Genomic DNA, 18,494 nt, shown 5'->3' on the forward strand with positions numbered 1-18,494 from the left:
TCTTGGTAGTCGCGGCGGAGCTCATTCTTGAGCAGCCACCAAAATCTGCGATGCAGTTTCCCGTGTATATCAACGCCGTACGTTGGCCATTTGCATCGGAGTATATTCTTGTTGATCCCAATTGTAGGAAATGCATCACATGACAGTCGTAGATATCCCATCAAACATGAAGCGTCTCGTGTGGTTTGGTGTAACCAACAACGAGCTCAAGGTCTCGACAGCCGACGTGCAACGACGACTCGATCAGTGGCCTCATCCCATGCTGTTGCCATCGCCTTGGTTTCTATCGCCCGCCATTCGCGACTTGTGTCCATCCCTCCTCGGGTGCGGTTCGAATCCAAACCTACTGTTCCTTCTGAAAACAACATACCAGGTACTGCCTCTTTCGACTCCAGCCGTCGACGCGATGCACCGCCTTGGTAGCTATCCAAGCGTGTACATCCTCATCACGGGGGGACTCCGCTGGTCGGCGCACCCAACAACACATCTACATGCTGCTGGGCCATGGTGTCCGCCGCGGCGCCGAGCTCACGAGTGCAAACCCTTTAACTCTCCAAGATCACATGCTATCGATGACAGTAAGCTCCTCCTTAGTCTATTTTTATCAACGATTTTGATTTCCTAGCTGGTCTTTTGTGTGTAGAACGACGTGGTCGTGATGCTGAGCATTCGGCCGCCCATGCAAGTGGTTATCGTCCTCACAGGACCATGCGATTTTACGAGTGCGATCAACACAGCCGACTACCTAGCTCGACTAGACACGTCTGTTTATTAACACTGGGCGAGTCGTTACTCGAGCGACGGCATGTCCTCGAACGCGTGCTCCAACTCGTGCTGGAGTTCCGACGCTTGCTTCTTCTTGTTGTCGGCTACCAACCGATCCATGATGTTGTCCTTGTACAGCTTCTTTTCAGCTTCGTGGTAGTTTTTAATGTACTTTTGAAGGGTCAACTAAGGCACAGGTGTCCGTGTCATATATCACATACTATGTAATCGAGGGCAACGAACCTTGGCTCGCTTGAGGTCGATCTGTGTCTTGACAATCTGCGCGTCGTCCACGCCTTCCGTCAGCGCCACGGCCCGTTGTAAACTGGTTTCGGCTTCGACTAAGAACTTGGTGGCTTTGTCAATGACCCAAAACTCCTTGCGGTCTTCCTTGGCCAACTCGTCATTCAGTTTCCCCAAAAATACTAAACTCCGACGGAAATGGGCCTTGGGCAGGGTGTTGTTGATCTCGATCGCCTATCCAATGGCCACGAATTGATCCAAATGTCCTCCATACTTTGCCAAATGTCCTCAAACTTAGCAAAAATTGTCACGAAATGTAGCAGAGCATATACCTTATCGCAGTCCCACTCGGCGTCGGCCCACTTGTTCAACTTGATTTTGCACAGCGCTCGGTTCAGATACAAAGGCACCTTGTGGTTGTTGATTCGAATTTTATCTTCAGCGGACACGAGCACTTCCCATTCGTCTTTGCCGTAAAAGATATGCACAAACGCCTACAAAACATATATATATATTCTATAGATAGGATTCCACGTGATTCAGTGTACCGTATCGTAGCACTTTTGAGCTCCTTCATAGTCTCCTTTCTTCACAAGTACATTGCCTTCCTCCTTTTGCTCGTTCGAGCTATGCAGGCGTTCGTCTACATTTCGTTATTATGAGTCAGCAATTCAAATATTCACTGACTAATGTATATATATATATATATATTACCCACGGTCGCCGGAGGGTTGTCCTCTAGCATTTTTCGATCTTCTTCAGCTTGGCGCTTGCGAGATTCGGCCAATTCGGCTTGCGATGGGAATTTAGGCAATGGTTTCTACACATATTCAATGAGGTGAGGCTTCGCAGTGTTGTATATAGCGTACGCCAAAGCTAACGAGTTCGATCTCGTAATCCAAAGTCTCGTTGGGCTCGACCTTGGGCGCCAGGCCTAGGACCCCGTAGCCATACTCGGGCTTAATGATAAATCGCGCGACTTCGCCAAGGTTCATCGTCAAGAGCGCAACGTCCAAGCCCAAAATGACTTTGCCTAAGGACGCGATGTCAGTGTACGTACATACGCCTTGGGCGGCACAGCATACCTCGGCCGACGTGGAATTCGAAGGCGTCGTCGGTACCCCCCGCATGTTTGCCGTCGACCACATCGCGCCTGCATTCATCATGTCACGAAGGATGGAAGTAATGAGAACTTGTACGTTGTGTCGAAAATAGAGCCATCGTCCAGTCGACCAATGTACTGAATGAAGGTGGGGCATCCTTCTTCGATGAACTTGCCGTTCGAGTCCCCTTCTTTGATGATCTAAACGAACGGTCAATGCACACAGTCCACAAGCAGCTTTTCCAACCTTCTTGAGCACCCCCCCGTCCGCTTTAGGTGAGATGTCCACGTATCCGTCGGCACAAAACGAGCTGGTCGCAGGGTCGAAGAACGCCTTGGTTTCCCTGCATCATTGACGTCCATGAGCCACACCACGCCGTCACGCCGTCACTAGGCCATTACCTGGCGCAATGGAGGCATAGCTTTTCGATGTTGGTCACCAGGTCCAAGCCCCATCCGCCGCAGTTTACGCAATGCACCGTGTCGTCCATCTTCGATTGTCAAACTGGGCACTAAGTATTGTCCGAATAAGTACGATCGCAGCTACAGTATACATTCACCCAGTCAAACCCTAATTAGGATGTCCGATTGGTTATTTCGGCATTTCCAGTGTTTTTACGGCAAACGGGGTAAAAAACGTTTTTTTAATGGGACCAACTCGTGAAAAATTGTTTCGAAAACGGCTCCCCTCAGTGACAAAGGAGGGACAGTGAAGGATGAACTCGTCAGGTGCCGGCCACTTGATCACGCTGGAGCCCGCGGACTCGCTGTCGTTTTCCCTTTCGACCAACAGCACTCCACAGGCAGCCCTGACGATCTCCAATCCCAGCAGTGTCGAGAACGTTGCGTTCAAGGTGAAGACGACCCGTCCGATGCGATACCTCGTGCGCCCAAACCAGGGTGTGATCGGACCCAACAGCTCCGCGACGGTGCTTGTGATTTTGCAGCAAAAGGACTGCGATGAACTGCTTCGTTTGGACCAGGCGGAGCGTCAGCTTTCAAACGACAAGTTCCTCGTGCAGTCGGTGGGGGTGGAGGCCGAGTTTTGCGACCTGCTCACGAAGAAGTCATCGAAGGAAGTTAACGACGACCTGACGTCCCTGTGGAACCAAGCGGAGAAGGCTCAAATCAGCAATAAGAAACTGCGCTGCCGTTTCACCGAAGGGACCATCGGCGGCGGCAGCAGCAACGACTTGTCCACGCCCCAGCAACTGAGCAACGCGTTGCTCGACAACTCTCCCACCGACGGCGCTGCGTCCAGCAACACTAGCAGCGTCCATCCCCCGACCAGCTATGGTAGTAGCTCGTCCAACGGCCGCTCCAACTTTGCCACTGCATCGTACGCGTCCGGACCGACCGACGACGCGGCCGCGCGCACGTTGGAACTGGCGTCCGAAATGGCGGTCCTTCGCAAGAAGTACGACGAGGTACATAGGTCTTCCCACCACAGCGTCTTCGTCCTGCTTCTGACGTTGCATTAGCTGGTGGCATTCACCGTGCAACTGACTGCGCAACGCGATACGTTGATCAACGACTTGGACAAATTCCGCCAACAGAATCAAAAACTCACCGCCGAGCAGACGCGACTCAAGCGGCAGACGACGGAAATGGGCACGTTGCGGCAACGAAGGACGACGACTGCCGACGCCGACGCATCGACTCCGCGCCACCCGGACGCAGTGTCGGCACCAGCCCCCGCCACCAAGGTATGTCCGTCCATCCATCGAGATATGATGATATATGCTGCTTTGCATGGGCTGTATGTGTAGCCCATCACGTTCTTTCACGTGCTGGTGTGCGCGGTGCTGTTCTTTCTCGTTGGCCGATTCTATGCGTAACAACTACTAACTACTCGTCCATACTAACTACCCGCTGCTTTACTTCTTTTGAAATCGATATATCGATGGTCGTGTACATATGTGTATTGGTTCATTGCCAAGCAACACAAGGGGTTTCAATTCAATATCGTGGATACATGCATCTTCTTCCTGCCTGCTGCTGCCGTCACTGGCACGTTCGGATCGGTTTCCCTGGGTCGCTTGCTTCGACGACGCGGCGGCGGCAGCGCGTCCTCTTCACATGCATCGTACGCGGCATCGTAGCCGTCGTCGGACGGGCACGAGTTGACGGGGGACAGAGTCTCTTCCTCTGTGCGTTTGAATCGAAAGCCTTCGTCCCGCAGCAGGGATAGGTCGTGAAGGCTAACTGGTCGCTTGAGTGGCATGTCGGTTGGATCTGCTGGACATGATAATGTAGCGGCGGCGGCGGGCGTGGTCTGCTTGGCGTTGTCGGCATTGAGCTGCAGCATCGAGTACCCGCACTGCACCTCGACGGCGCGGTCCCCCGTCCGGGAGCTGTCGGCGGTCGTGTCGTGCTGGACAATCGTCGAGCCCGTGGCTTTCATAAATATTTGCTCCACACAGTTGATCATGGACAGGAGCGCCGAGTACGCCGCGAACGGCTGCTTATTCAGCACCGACTCGACAAACTTGCTGCGGGTGTTGTACCCTGTCCATTTGTCATGCTTTTTGAGGATCTAACCATACAAATAATAACCCACATGAGTTATATATATATATATATATATTAGTCGACCTTGGAGATACCGCAATAGTTGATCAAGGCAAAGTTCTCGAGGAGGAGCATTTCCTTGAAAAGAGAGACGCAGCCCCCCATGATGCTCGTCTTCGTAGCTTGGTTCGTGTCGAGCTCGGCCTACGTAGGTAGTGGACGTGATCAATATGGAGACAACGCGGTCAACACTTACTTGGACCAGTTTGAACTCGGCGTCGATCTCGGCAACGGACACGCCGTACCTGCTTTGTTCCTTCATGAAGAGCTGTGTAATTTTGGCCATTTCCGCCCGCACGGTGCGGAAGAAGTTGAGTTCGTCGGGGGATTGGCCTGGACATGCACATGATGATGGTGAGGGCCGGCGACGACGACCTGGGAAGACGTACGTATGGTGTCATTGTTTCCATTTTGAAGCTTGTTCGCTTCGAGTTTCTCTTTCTTGAGTTTGTCATGCTTGGACACGTGGGCACAGTCCTTGATGATACGCTTGAGCTGCTTGTAGTTAACCCACGAGTGTTCCCAATCGGTGGACGACAGTTCGATCGACTGCTGGAGCACTTTGCCAAACTTCATCGACGATGGGACTGTACGAGGCCGCGACTTCAATCTAGTAGACTCTCAACCAGCAGTCCACCACCTGTGGACGGACGAGACAGCGGCGGCGGCGGCGGCAGCAGCGACGACTTGACGCTCCTGCTGCTGATGCAAAAGTCCCCGGAGATTCGCGGCGTTGTGAAATATAATTCTTCCATACAATTATCCAGTGTAAATGTTGCAATGTTTTAATTTTTATGCCCCAAAGTGCGATTCAAACTCGAAGTTTGAAAATATAGAATACAACTTCCACTTGAGTATGTGACTGACTGGTGGGGATGCCACGGCTTCGAAGTAAAAAGCGAAGTTTCAAAGAGAATCACACTTCTTGGCGATCCTGCCAATTGGCCAAATATTTGTCTCCGTCAACATCGATGGCTTTCGACAGCAGCTCAAGCCAAAGAGGGGGGTACTCCTACTCAGTATCTCTCTATACATGCGTTAGCGTTCCTTGGCCAGGATAGTACTGAAATTAGCTCGACGAATTGGAACATTGGTACACTTTAAACTGATTGATACTACGTGGGTGGGTAAGCACTAATTGGGTACACTTTCTGAACGACTATATACCCAACATGTTGAGGTTTGTATGGACAGATATGTCGAGCGAGAGAGAACGAGGTATTTCGACCACTTATATCAGGTTGCGCAGTAGTATTCCTGTACGGTCAACTAGTTTTGATTGGCCAAAACTGAACACCTCTATTCTGTAACTGCCACATGCACGAAACCGCCGATGTACATGTAGCATTTGAAGCCATGCACCCAAATCGTACAAGGTGAGAGGCATGGTAATGCATGAACACTGCTAACACCATAATGTCCAGCATCTCGAAGCTGGTCCAATCGACCCAAGGGAAGCTGGCGCAGGTTGTGGATACAGAAAAACTCATCACAGACCAAGTATTTATTTGCCGGCGCTGCTACAAGTAACCCTGTCAACACAGATACTACGCGACGCTCCTTCCATTCCAATGCAAGCTCCTGTCGAGCCATCACTCCTCACAAGTATGGCACATCGCTTGCGTGTGGTCAAAGCACAGCTCCGCGCCCAAACCATAGACCTCCAGTCCAAACAACATGAAATTGACAACCTCAAGGCCCAACTGAACCAAGCTGTGGTGAGTGATCGTATTGCTAAAAATCATTTGCCCTCAGTTTATACACGATCTGGTAGGCTCCGCGTGGATGGTGTGCAGACCATCAAGCGGCAGCAGTCCGTTACGAAAAGCAGATAGCGGACATGACCTCATTCTTGAGCGACCATGGTCTCATGTGGACCTCTACAACGCGCCCTTCTCGAGGGAAGCATGACCAAACTGAATCTTCTGCAACCGAGTCCGACGAGGTACGTTCTACATGCATGTTTCACATTATAAACAATCCCATGTTTGGTAGCAGGTCGTCTATTTCGATACAATCTTGGCTCGAATTCAGCAGTTGAATAATGCCACCATAGCACGTGAAACCGCCGTCACAGTACGTGCGTTGTCGTCGATTATTTCCACATGCAACTCACGTCCTCGTCCTGGTTGCAGGTTATACAAGACAATACCCACAATTACGTAGTATATATATATATATATACATGTATTCCAACAACTAGCCCCGTCATTCACAATTACTAATATTCGCGGTCAGGTGCATCGATTTCAAGAAAAGCCCGACGCGATGCCGTTGACGTTGTTTCGAGACGGCATGATGCTGATGCACGGGCCATGTAACTCCTAATTACACTGCTGTCTTATCTCGATTGAGTGTACTATTGATTGGTTATTTTTAGGATATTCTGGATGGCTACTTTCCTCTCGAGTTTCAAGATCGATACCCTGACGGTGTATGTACGACGAACGGAGGGGATCGTTATTACGGCTACGGTAGATCCGTTTCATGACATATGACAAGCGCCACGAGAGTTTTATCATCCCACCTGGGCATGCGATGTATGGCCAGCGAGCCAGCAACGTACCGGTATAAGAATTGCCCTTTAACTAGTACTAATTCGTAATAACTTGAAACTTTTGGTTTTCTTTGTAGACGCGTGGGCTAGCGGACGTTGGACACCCCTTGGTAATATGTCGCCACCACCTGTTTTGCGCTAATTGGAATGCAGCTGCAATTGTCTACTGAAACGTTCTTGAGCCAACTGCCTGCGTCGACAATTGTTCACGGGCACATTCATTCGATCCGACAAGAGATTGGCCAATTGATTTTGCCTCCAGTGGACATACCCGTGGAATGCCGAGTTGTTTGCGTGCCTGGCGAAGGTCCACTACCAATTCAGAGGCATCACGTAAGCTCATTGTTTTGCTGCTGGTTATTACTAGATGCCAAAGTCGCCACGCTGGGCATTCGGATGTGGAGAGGCGCGCAGACCATTCAACTGCATGTGCCCTATACGATCACATTGCACCAAGTGAAGGAATATATCGCCACGGAGAGGTTCACGTTATATATTAAGGTTCGCCAACCCCATGTTTTGACACTGTGGTTTCGACGGTAGCGGCCATTGCTTGGATACATTTGACATGGCGTCGAGTTTTCCATCCAAGGTAGTACTGACTTTGCCAATAACGTTATATCAAATACATGGGCGAATGATAAATAATAGTATTGTGTTTTGACTCAGGCGTACGAGAATGAACTGCAAACTGTCGAGACAGCAGGACTTGTGCCATCAGCCACATTGCACTTGAAAATGCGATGATCCAGGAGGAATAATCCCTCGATCCCATTGTTACAACAAATCACGGTGTCAATCAAATACTCTACTATTTGTCGTTCATCTGCACCGTGAAATAAAAAACGTGAATATAATTATTACCAGTACTAGTATATAATTCAACATTCTCGCACTGTACTGTAGTATAATTATACAGTTGAAATAATATATAGCAAAATCACTCTATTATTAGAGTGATTTTGCTAATTTGTTCAACTTGAATTGCATCGTGCAATGATACTAGGTACGTACACCAAATACTCTACAGTAAGTTATGTTCTGTAAAATGAGGTTTACAGCACGAACAAGTATATGTATTTCAACGTTTAGGAGGAATGCCTAGTATTAATATCGCATACACTAAGTACTGTATGACTGGCCAATCTCAAAACGCATTTTATGGTCGTGCACATGAATGGTGATACACATCATCTATTGTGATTGCTGTTGTTTCTAAAGTGGTTACTAGTATGTCTTATGGAATAGCCAAGGGGGTGAGGGTTGGCCGAAATGCAGACGAGTCGTCGTTCACAAGGGTGGCTAGGTTGGAGTCGGCGGAGATCTCGTCTGGGATGTCCACTCCGTAGGCACTGCGCATCGCTTCGCGCGTAACCACGGCATCCTTGTGGTTTAGATCCTTGTGATATGCTTCGAGCATGAACCACACCATGGGCACGACATACAATGCTGAGATCACGTCGAGCGAGTAGTGCTTTCTGGCGGCTACGATGAAGAAGGCCGTCACCACCTGCAACACGAGCATCACCACCAGCACCGGCACGCTGCCCCAGTACTTCCACACGGCCAAGATCATTGACATTGTGTACGTCGTGTGCGAGCTAAACATGAGGTCGCCGCACCCGTTGAGCGCGTCCACATGGCCCAGGATAGAGCCGACAGTCATGGGCGGCTGGAAGTCGGGGTTACCGACGACACAGCGATAGGACGCCGTTGGGTCGCTTGGAAATGCATCCAAGCATGTTTGGTTGTACAGGGGCCGGCAGTGCGACGCTGGGCCAGGAAGGGACGTCACCATGAACGAAATGCACCGAAGCATCTGCATATTATCGTGTGTGTGTGAGAGATAGAGGATATATAATCGATGGAGTCGGGGAGGAGTGTAAGTACCAAGCAGAGCGCAGTTTGAAGTAGCACACGCTTGAAAATGAGTGCAAAGAACCGAGGCGGCGATGACGACGACGTTGTCGACGATGCTTTAATGAACAGAACGCTCACAAAGAGGACAATGCTCGGCCCAAAGATCCCACCAAAGACCAAGTACTCGGACACGTGCGACGCGGATTCCCTAGACGAAAAGGTGACTGCTTGATGCGAACGGAGTAAGGAAAACATACGAGAGTTCGGGCAACAGCTCAAAGCCAAGGTCGTAGAGAGGCACGCGCTGAGCCACAGACAGCTTGGTCTGCATCCAGTACGCAATGTTGTGAAAGATGTTGTGGATGTCTACGATCAACAAGCAAGTGTCAAGCTACGACGAGAGGGCGGGGACTGGGACGTACATTGCCACGCCAAGCCGAAGAGTACGACCTTCCATTCCAAGAGGAGGACCTTGACCTCAATGACCGCATGTGCCTTGAGCTCGCGCCACGATCTGCATCGCCTTGTCAAGCTAGACAGCTTCATTCGGTGCCGTTCCAAAATTTGATTCTGGCGACGCTATGTCGAATAATACAATCCGACACTCTTTTGTTTTTGGGTTGAAAATAAAAATGCTACACTTGGCGTTTGTATGGATGTTGCAGGAAAAGTGATTTTATTCGGGGCGGTTTTGGGTTGTCGCATTTTCGAATTCACGCACAGTTAGTCGAGTTCACTTTGCACTTCGCTTTCTCACAAGGAGTACTACATATGTACCGTAGCCCTGCTGCGACTACACAATGTACAGATCATAAGACGAGTCTAATGCGTTGCTTGAATGGTTTGGACCACCCACCACGTGCGATGTACCTTTTCATCGCGTGTACTGTATGTACAGTACTGGTACTGTACTTGAACGTTCAGAAAACGACGGTTTGCTTCATAAACATGGCTACATACAGTGTACATTTGCCAACCATTTTTCTTCACGATTACTGTATCAAAATAAACTCCAACTACAAGGCACAACACAACAGATTAGTATTTTCAAAAATAGATTTGACCTTATTCGGAGTATAAGGTCAAATCTATTTTTGTTCCCAGTAGTTTTCAGAAATAGCATGAACCAATCAAAATCGATTGCACAATTTAGAAAAAGATGTCAAGGAGCTTTTTTCCTACTTTTGGTATACCGTAGTGCCTTGCGTAAAAAATCGATATTAATGGAATTAATAGTAGGAAACTGTACTTGGAACCATTTTTTCGATTTCTAAAAATATCTACTTGGAACAGGAACGACTCGGACAAATATTTGCTTGATATGTGCTTCGGACACGCACTTAACCGAATTTACGCATTAAATGCGAATAGTTGTACCACAGGACTTGTCCGGGTAGCGGCACGGCCTGCGGCCTACCTGCCGCTTTTCCTGACAAGAGGAATCGATTGGACATTCGGTGAAGTGCACGATTGGAGCTCACTCCTCGCCAAGGCACCGCCTGCACAAAATTATACACACGACCTCCGCTACGCTGCGGTGGATGCTATGTCGTCGCTCGCTACTGAAAAGCTGATCGTTCTTATGCGGGTGTATACAATACACAAGTATATCCGAACATATTCGTTCGGACAAAATATGTTCCCCTTAAGTCCAATACAAATGTCAAGTATGTCCGACTGAAAGGTGTCGCAAAGTGATCAAGTACATATGTCCGACTGAAATTGTCCGAACGGTGTCCGCAAAGTGACCATATTCACATTTCGCACTTGCTAAACGTACCTATATCGCGAATTCACAATACTGTACTAGTATACCCCACTCCAATTTCGAATAATCGACTTGACAATATAATAGTAATTGTTGAAAGTTGATTACTTAGTTCAGGAATGAGCTTTCAACAGCCAGTCACGTCCTCGAGCTTTACGTGAGTGCGATGATGTTTGTGGACAACCCAAACTGTACTTGTATCTCATACATTCTACATACAGTACACTATAGAATTGGCTGTGGTTGTATATTGGATATTGTTAATGAAAACTCTTAACTAAGCGTGCTTGGAGGCCTTGTACTTGGCGTCTTTGCCTGCCGCGCGATACTTGGCCTTCTTCTCGGCGCGATGCACGGCTTCGAACTGCTTGTCCTCCTGCGCCTTGCGCTTGTTGCTGGCGTCCGTCCGCGCCTGGTTTTTGGCCTGGCGGATCGTCTGCTTGTCGCGGCGAAGGGTGTTGACTTGCTGGAGCAGCGTGTACTTTTTACGTTCTTCGGGCTCGAGCACCACCGCGCGCTTGACGGCATACGACGTGCTTCTACACCATTCGTTCCCGTCAATACATAGATACACGCAAATAGGTATATATATTATATACACAGATACATCCCAAATAGGTATATCTATATATAAATATATCCCAAATAGATATACCGGTATATATATATATATCCCATGAGTATATATATGCCAAATATTTATATGACCAAATATATATATGCCAAGTATTTATATCCCAAATATACATATATATCTCATATATATCCCATCAATATATATATATGGCAAATATTCATGTACCAAACATATATATGCCAAATATATAAACGTACGATTTCTTCTTGTCCAATTTTGGTTTGCTCGCAAATGGAAGCTTAGCTTGCAATTTCGCAGGCACTTTGAGCGCATTAAAGTGGCGTTCTGGCCGGACAATCGGCTACTCAAACAAATGTGAGCAAAAAGACAACAAAATTTAGAAAACGCGAAAATATCTATACCTTGTACACCGAGTCAGGGTTGACTGGAATTGCAAGCTTGTTGGCCGCGCGCAACTCCCGCATGGTTCGCATGGCGCGCCAGTTGGACTGGAGCAGCGACGTCACGGGGTTGTACAGGAGCTTGGGTTCCACGGGCACCCACGTCCGGCAAAAGATGATGTCGGACTTGAGGATCTTGTCTTCAAACGTAGCTCGGAAGTCGCCCTTGTCCCCGCGCTGCGCCTTCTTCACCTGCCCGCGGATGCCACTCACGGTGCGCAGGCTCGCGCCTTCAAATTTCGCCACTTCGAGCTCGGAATTGAACATGCCTACAACATTTCAACAATAAAACCAAAAAATATGAGTATAATATTTATTTTTGAAAAAAAATAAAAATAGTTCTTTTGTCGTACCTCGCACAAACGCCGTATTTTTGTGAATTTTCGTCGGGTGGCCAATCAATTTGAGCTTTTTCATCACGTGAAACGTGTGGTCGAGCTCGAGCACGACGCCTGTGGCACTCACACGGAAGCCATCGACCGAGTTGGACATGTTTTGGAATGCCAGGACCCCCGTGTTGGGCGGGCAAATCGGCGCGTAGATGGTCGCGCCACAATGCATGTGTTCGGGGGTGTACCTAGACAAAAAAAAATTAAAAAAAATATGAAATCCCTACAAAAAAATCACGAGTTGTATTTTGTGTACTTGAGAAAACGATGCCGGTCGTTGGTGTCTTCAATGCTAAACAGCGGCAGCGACTGGAACCGCCGCCATCCGATGGAAAACACGAGCGGGTCGTTGGTTTTGAGAATTTTGCGATGCCAGCGATGCTTCTTAATGCGGAGCCGCATCAGACCCAACGCATGCTCATGAGGCAAGAGACCCCCCACGAGGATGGGCAGCGTCGGCAGTGCCCCCGTGACGAACTCGGCAGGCACGCCATGCAGCTCGATGCGAACGTACAAGCCGTTCCGAAACCCTTCCAGCTGCAACCGCGTGTTTTCGCCTTCGTTGCCAAACTCTTCGGCGTTGCGAAGGGCCTAAGATGGAGAATATATTTGTATATACATATGAGAGAGAGAAATATATATATCAACAATACATAAAGCAGAATTCAAACCATGAATGTTGGCTCTACAAGAAAATTACAACATAATTGAACAATAAAAACGAGACATCGGAGACGACTCTACAAAATATATAAACACTTAAGTTTTGATAAAAAAAGGAATATATATATAAAGAAGCATACTTTGAATAAAAAAAGAAAAAAAAGGATGCACACGATATTAATAGTTGTACCTGCGTTTCCTGCAACCTTTTCGCTTCGACCATGATCTCCGTCATCTCGTCGTCAATGTCGTCGTCGTTCTTGTCGTCATCTAAATCGTCCAAAGTCGCTCGTTTTTTGGCTTTTTCATCACCCAAACGTTTGCGCATGGCCTCTGGCGACTCTTCGTCTGCCTTGCCCACATGCACGGTGCCCGTTTCCAGGTCCTCAAACGACCCATCGACGTCAGACCCGTCACTCCCATCTTCTTCTTCATCTCCCTCGCGCTTTTTCTCCCAGTTGCCCGTGACAAACTTGTTGCGGAGACTCTCGAGGAGGTCTGGCATGTCCCACGCCTTCATGTCAGTGCGCGCCGGTCGAAACTTGGAGCAATCCAAAGCGTTTTCGTCGTCCTACGAGTCATTTTGTCAGCCTATTGTTTGGCATAGGTAGGTACATATACCTGTGCCGCGAGACCGTTGTTGGTGTTGCCTTTCTTGCTTGATTTGAGCGTAAAGAAGTCGTCGTCGTCGCTGTCGTGGCCCCGCTGCCCCTTGCTCGCGTCCGCTACGTGCAGCTTGCCGGGGTTGCCGTACACCAATTCCATCAAGTTGATGTCTTGTTCTTCTCGCTCGAGAAAATTCTTGGCCGCTCGGTTGACCAAGTTGTCTTTCCATCGCATCTGCGACGATTCCGCCGCCGGCACTGCATCTCCTTCGTCATCGCTTTCGTCATCATTGCTGTCGTCGTCATCATTGCTGTCGTCGTCATCATCCCCAAGGGTCTCCATTGTTTCTTCATTCTCGTTGGCATCGGTCACATTGAAAATGGCGCGCCGGCGGACGCGCCCCGTGGCATCGCGTTCAAGTTGTTCGGACGGTTTCGTCGTGCCTTGGCGGCCTCGCGACGCTTCGTCATCGTCACCGCTGTCGTCATCGTCACCGCTGTCGTCATCGTCACTACTGTCGTCGTCGTCACTTGCATTGTCTGGATCATCGTCCGAGTCCAATTCATCAGCGCGAATCGCCGCCGTGTGCTTAAATAAGCTCAACGTCGCGCCTTTCAATCGTTCGTCAATACCAAGTCCAGACTCGATCGCTTGCAAGTGCTGGACCATATCCGTGCCTTCTCCGCCCTTGCCTCGGGTGTATCCGTTCTTGTTCTTTTCGTTATCGTCATCGGTGTTGTCTTCGTCCGCATCCAGCGTCTCGCGCTTCGAGTGGTTGATGTGACCCAAATTGATGTACACAGCATCCTTGTCAAATGTAATATTGCCCACACTAGAACACAACCGCCAGTTAGGGACTTCAACTCGAACAATAAGGACAATAACAACAACGTACTCGGACATGGGGGCGTATAGCATAATGTCCTTGTCCGACAGGTGCTTCTTGGTCACTTCGTTCACTCTTGACGGCAGCGGGCACGGGTCCGGCAGCGACGTCACAGACGCCATGAAGAAATCCCCCGCGCCTGCCACGTGGATCTTCATCCCTGGCTTCAAATGCGTGCCCCGAAGGTACCCGTAGAGCGTGATCTTGCGGTCGGCCACGGCATTTTGCTGGATCACGTCGGGATGTGTCACGTCTTCGAAGCGATCGACGAGCAAGTACGGATGCGAGTTGCGCCATGTTAGCGGGCGATACTTCATGCGGGAAATGTACAGCACCATGTTGTTGATTTCGCCCTTGGGGTACTAATACATGGCAAAACGATATTATATTAGAGGATTGCAAAACATGAAGAAAAAACGGATGATTCATTGGGTGGTTGCTAAAAGAATCGAGCCAATCGGATTGCACGCACGCTCAGTGTTAACCTTTAAATAGTGTGCTACTGATGGCACTTGTCACATATATATGAACAGTTAATTAACAAACAATCCATCAATGTGTACCTACCTTGTTGGAGACAATCCCGGAAAAGTAAAACAACTTGGCGCCTTGGTAGATTTCAGTCCAGAAGCGGCTCTTGAGGCGCTTTTTTGTCGTCCGGAGACTCTTGTTATTTTTGAATTTGTCCAAGTTGGTGAGAATTCCCATCACTTTGGGGAACCCGGCCACCTATGACGACCACGAGATTGAAGATTCAACATGGCGCCCCAAACGGTTAAGACGTTGTTAGATAGGGACAGATAGCCATACCTGGAGGATATTGAGGAACTCGAAAGTTTCCATTTCAAACCCAAATGACGCGTCCACCATCAGCAGCACCAAGTCGGCGATTTTCGCCAAGTCCTAAACACCCATCAATGGAAACTCACCGACGAGAATAACATACCACCATGGCATTGAGGTCGTTGGGGCATTCAAAGAACGTGATGCGTTTGTCCTTGCCAGCAATCACCGTGATGGGACCCTTGATGTCGCCAATGTTGTGGCGGGTGTACCGTTTCACGAGCGATCGGATGAGCGTCGACTTGCCGCTGCCGGGCGGACCCATGACGACCACACATGTCGGCGGCGGCGTGTCTTCGACTCGGTTGACATTCGGCACATACTCTTTCTGATGGGCCTTGTCTAAGTTACGCTGGATCGTGCGCTTGGCGCGGCCAATCTTGGCCACGCCAAACGCCTTGGGGTTGTGCTTAGCGTTCTTGTCTGCGGCGGCCAGCTGCTCCTGGTTCTTTTTCTTCTTCTTGTTCACCTTGGCCCCGCTCTTGCTTTTGCGGTGGTCCTTGCCCTTCTTCCCAAACAGATCCTTGTCCATGACCAACTACTTGCTTGTTATGATGATGAGAGGAACGCAAGCTGCAGTGGCCAACCACCGTTCGACCTCGACGTGGATTGGTCAGCATTTTGGTCAACTTGCTTTTGATTGGATAGAATTCTGCGAATCCAGAGGTACTTTGCACACAAACACAACAACGCTTGGGTGTCAGCGCAACATGCTGTTGGAAGGTTCAATGGGCCTAAGCGTAGAAATCAAGCCAAGCTCTCGTCGTGTTCCAAGTCGTCGCAATAATGGACGAGTAAAAAAACATTTCATTTCATTTTCATTTATTAGGGCCTGTTCCAAGAGATATTTTTAGCAAATAAAGAAGTGGCTCCAAGTATTTATTAATACAGTTTCCACGTATTGTGCTTTGCACTTGTTTTGGTGTCGGTTTTACGTGGCTAAAAGATTGGTACTTCTGCTGTAACCGCGCCCTGTAAATTGGCCAATCAGTAAATCTGGGTGCTGATTTACTGAAAATTTACTGAAATATTTTCGCACCGCACCAGTATCCGGTTCAGTACTTTGCTGATTCCAGTAAAAGTCACACAGATTTGATGGACTTGTGGATTTGCTGGAGTCAGTATCCGGTTGTAGTGGCCGGATAGAGACATCGGTGCATAAACACGGAGCAGCGAAGCCTCAGGGTCGGTGACGCCATAGGTCGAGCTGCAGTTGTGGCGGCCCTGGCACGGTATGTACGCCGCAGTCAATAGCTTATGACTTATGTGGTGATGACTCTTGCGGCGTAGGTCAGTTGCGGCCGATAGCGCATTCGCCTACGGTCGATGCTGCCGTGATACCGTGATAAGTTTACGGGTGTGGAATTTTTGCACGTGGATTTTGGCGTGCATGCACGTGGTTAAATTTAGGTGGTATATTTGCACGTGTTTCAATCTGCGTACGCCAATTTGGACGGTTTGCACGTGGTACAATTTCCAGTCATAAATAGTTGCCTGTAGACCGCGCAAATAATCCAACAGCTTGCTCTACAAGTTACTACGCAGTAAGCGTGAAGCCCACATGATTTTGGCCATGCGTCAAATATAGATACATGTTGGATTATTGGATTACTCTACCTCGACCCATCCGTATTCATGGCCTAGTGCCATCACTGAGGGATGCCCTCGACACATACAAACTACTACATCTCGGCCATTCCTTGGCCAAAACCACTCATTCGTGGACTGTTGTCACCGCTGAGGGATGCCCTCAGCGGTGGTACCAGTCCCACATACATAGCGAAAGACCGACTTGCCAACGTCGGTGTCGAACATCTCGCGACAAACTACTATATCTCGGCCATTCCTTGGCCACCTCGCCGAAGAATTTGCTGGTATAAAGAGAACGCGTAAACCAACTTGCAATGATGTAGAACTATATATTAAAAATCAAGGTAAAAATGTATGTTTCATTCCATCAACCGGATCATACTGTAGGTCGATTGTAAATACCCTAAACAGCAAAGTGGCCAATACCTTTCGAATTCAATTTTATAGGTATAAAACTGTTTTATACAAACAAATCAAAATTAGGAGGGTCACAAAAACAACCAGAGTATAATTATGGCAAAAAGAAATGGTCGAAGCTAGGCTCGAAACGCCGACTATGTCGTCTGCAACTTGGAATCAAACCGACACACTAACGATGCACCTTGCTCTACAATGGTATTTAACTGTTATAGTACAAGATTCGTGGCAACCAATTGGGGACACCTACATAGTGTAGGACCGTGCTGTGGAAGTACAGTACTAGTACCGGTAAGCTCACATGTTTGCCGCCCTAGAGTGAACCCTTAACCCTTAATAGAGCAGGAGTCATTACTACCTGTACTACCTGTAGAATATATGGTGGTAGCCACATTCGACTATGGAGTAGATAGGCTTACAGTAGTATGATAAGCATTGAAAGCTGACCTTGGGGAGGGCACTCGATTGACTATAAGTGGAGTCCATTTGCCTGTTTAGTTTGCCCCTGTGTCGAAGTACAGTTTGGGCTTAACACGTTAATAGATATGTTTAATACTAGTATCGGTAAGTTCTGCTTGGTGGGCATACGATGTTTAGTTTTTACTTAGCTTGTGGATTCCTACCACCTTTACTAGTTTAAATTGAGTGTGATGGTGGTCCCAACTACGTGGAACTTGTTAGCTAGGCGTTGGCTGTGACCATGTTAGTGTTAATATTGTGTTGACGTGTGCAGATTTCTAACTAATTTATTCTTGATACTACACTGGTATGACATCCATGCGCAAATACTTAGTGGCCACGATTAGGCTCCCTACTGAGCATTGCAACGGTCTCAGATTCGGTGCCACCACGTTAGATTTGAAAGTTGACGTTCGATTTTACTGTTAGATTTTACGACTCAAGCAACCTGCGATCTGTAGATTTTACTTGTCGTGTTTTAAGTTATCAAAGTGCTCGAATAGTAGCGCTGCACCATTTTAATCATGAACTCAGTGAGTTGTGCAGACAAGGTCAGGTTTGTGTACTACCGGTAGTTTTTATTTTGGTGCTGTCAAGCAGTTCACAGTTAACGTTATCCTAAAGTTGCACTTGCTAAGTTGAATTTGCTAAACATTTCGCAATACTGGTATGCTACGAATTGTAGCCATCGGATTTGACTACATGTAGCGTCTGTTCGTTTATATAACCCAGTAAAT

At 48.3% G+C, this 18,494-nt stretch overlaps 8 protein-coding genes across 10 annotated transcripts; 4 read left to right on the forward strand and 4 right to left on the reverse strand.

Moving 5' to 3' along the window:
- Nucleotides 1-50: 50 nt before the first annotated feature.
- On the forward strand, nt 51-775 carry H257_11525 (hypothetical protein; the record flags this gene model as incomplete). Its single annotated transcript, XM_009838499.1, has 4 exons — nt 51-77; nt 128-324; nt 374-578; nt 644-775. 4 exons carry the CDS (start codon nt 51-53, stop codon nt 773-775), a joined length of 561 nt encoding a protein of 186 aa, XP_009836801.1.
- Nucleotides 644-2,620, reverse strand: H257_11526. Of its 2 annotated transcripts, XM_009838501.1 has the most exons (10): nt 2,513-2,620; nt 2,358-2,454; nt 2,208-2,311; nt 2,094-2,161; nt 1,878-2,041; nt 1,723-1,828; nt 1,557-1,651; nt 1,341-1,502; nt 1,009-1,242; nt 644-951 (listed from the first exon to the last, which is right to left on the reverse strand). In XM_009838501.1, the coding sequence occupies exons 1-10, from the start codon at nt 2,599-2,601 to the stop codon at nt 790-792; spliced, it is 1,281 nt and encodes a 426-aa protein (XP_009836803.1). In that variant the 5' UTR covers nt 2,602-2,620; the 3' UTR covers nt 644-789. The 2 variants fall into 2 exon arrangements, with proteins under 2 accessions (XP_009836803.1, XP_009836802.1); XM_009838500.1 differs by lacking the exon at nt 644-951 and having other exon boundaries at nt 958-1,242.
- A 162-nt stretch (nt 2,621-2,782) lies between these two features.
- On the forward strand, nt 2,783-4,027 carry H257_11527. 2 transcript variants are annotated; one of them, XM_009838503.1, is made up of 3 exons: nt 2,783-3,537; nt 3,592-3,816; nt 3,880-4,027. In XM_009838503.1, exons 1-3 carry the CDS (start codon nt 2,827-2,829, stop codon nt 3,946-3,948), a joined length of 1,005 nt encoding a protein of 334 aa, XP_009836805.1. In that variant the 5' UTR covers nt 2,783-2,826; the 3' UTR covers nt 3,949-4,027. The 2 variants fall into 2 exon arrangements, with proteins under 2 accessions (XP_009836805.1, XP_009836804.1); XM_009838502.1 differs by having other exon boundaries at nt 3,592-4,027.
- Nucleotides 3,815-5,411, reverse strand: H257_11528 (hypothetical protein). The gene is made up of 4 exons (XM_009838504.1): nt 5,071-5,411; nt 4,878-5,014; nt 4,706-4,825; nt 3,815-4,646 (listed from the first exon to the last, which is right to left on the reverse strand). Exons 1-4 carry the CDS (start codon nt 5,255-5,257, stop codon nt 4,065-4,067), a joined length of 1,026 nt encoding a protein of 341 aa, XP_009836806.1. The 5' UTR covers nt 5,258-5,411; the 3' UTR covers nt 3,815-4,064.
- Nucleotides 5,412-6,252: 841 nt separating this feature from the next.
- On the forward strand, nt 6,253-7,009 carry H257_11529 (hypothetical protein; the record flags this gene model as incomplete). The annotated part of the gene is made up of 5 exons (XM_009838505.1): nt 6,253-6,399; nt 6,456-6,626; nt 6,680-6,757; nt 6,817-6,843; nt 6,920-7,009. 5 exons carry the CDS (start codon nt 6,253-6,255, stop codon nt 7,007-7,009), a joined length of 513 nt encoding a protein of 170 aa, XP_009836807.1.
- Nucleotides 7,010-7,168: 159 nt separating this feature from the next.
- Nucleotides 7,169-7,985, forward strand: H257_11530 (hypothetical protein; the record flags this gene model as incomplete). The annotated part of the gene is made up of 6 exons (XM_009838506.1): nt 7,169-7,249; nt 7,316-7,348; nt 7,392-7,545; nt 7,606-7,720; nt 7,782-7,830; nt 7,908-7,985. 6 exons carry the CDS (start codon nt 7,169-7,171, stop codon nt 7,983-7,985), a joined length of 510 nt encoding a protein of 169 aa, XP_009836808.1.
- A 347-nt stretch (nt 7,986-8,332) lies between these two features.
- H257_11531 (hypothetical protein) lies at nt 8,333-9,677 on the reverse strand. The gene is made up of 4 exons (XM_009838507.1): nt 9,521-9,677; nt 9,356-9,464; nt 9,129-9,306; nt 8,333-9,057 (listed from the first exon to the last, which is right to left on the reverse strand). The coding sequence occupies exons 1-4, from the start codon at nt 9,642-9,644 to the stop codon at nt 8,476-8,478; spliced, it is 993 nt and encodes a 330-aa protein (XP_009836809.1). The 5' UTR covers nt 9,645-9,677; the 3' UTR covers nt 8,333-8,475.
- A 1,423-nt stretch (nt 9,678-11,100) lies between these two features.
- Nucleotides 11,101-15,855, reverse strand: H257_11532 (hypothetical protein). The gene is made up of 11 exons (XM_009838508.1): nt 15,395-15,855; nt 15,259-15,351; nt 15,016-15,177; nt 14,458-14,810; nt 13,578-14,394; nt 13,147-13,527; nt 12,550-12,884; nt 12,258-12,481; nt 11,866-12,173; nt 11,701-11,804; nt 11,101-11,405 (listed from the first exon to the last, which is right to left on the reverse strand). The coding sequence occupies exons 1-11, from the start codon at nt 15,821-15,823 to the stop codon at nt 11,144-11,146; spliced, it is 3,468 nt and encodes a 1,155-aa protein (XP_009836810.1). The 5' UTR covers nt 15,824-15,855; the 3' UTR covers nt 11,101-11,143.
- Between the last annotated feature and the right edge of the window lie 2,639 nt (nt 15,856-18,494).

Source organism: Aphanomyces astaci (genome assembly GCF_000520075.1).
Source record: "Aphanomyces astaci strain APO3 unplaced genomic scaffold supercont1.34, whole genome shotgun sequence".
NCBI classification, from domain to species: domain Eukaryota; phylum Oomycota; class Saprolegniomycetes; order Saprolegniales; family Verrucalvaceae; genus Aphanomyces; species Aphanomyces astaci.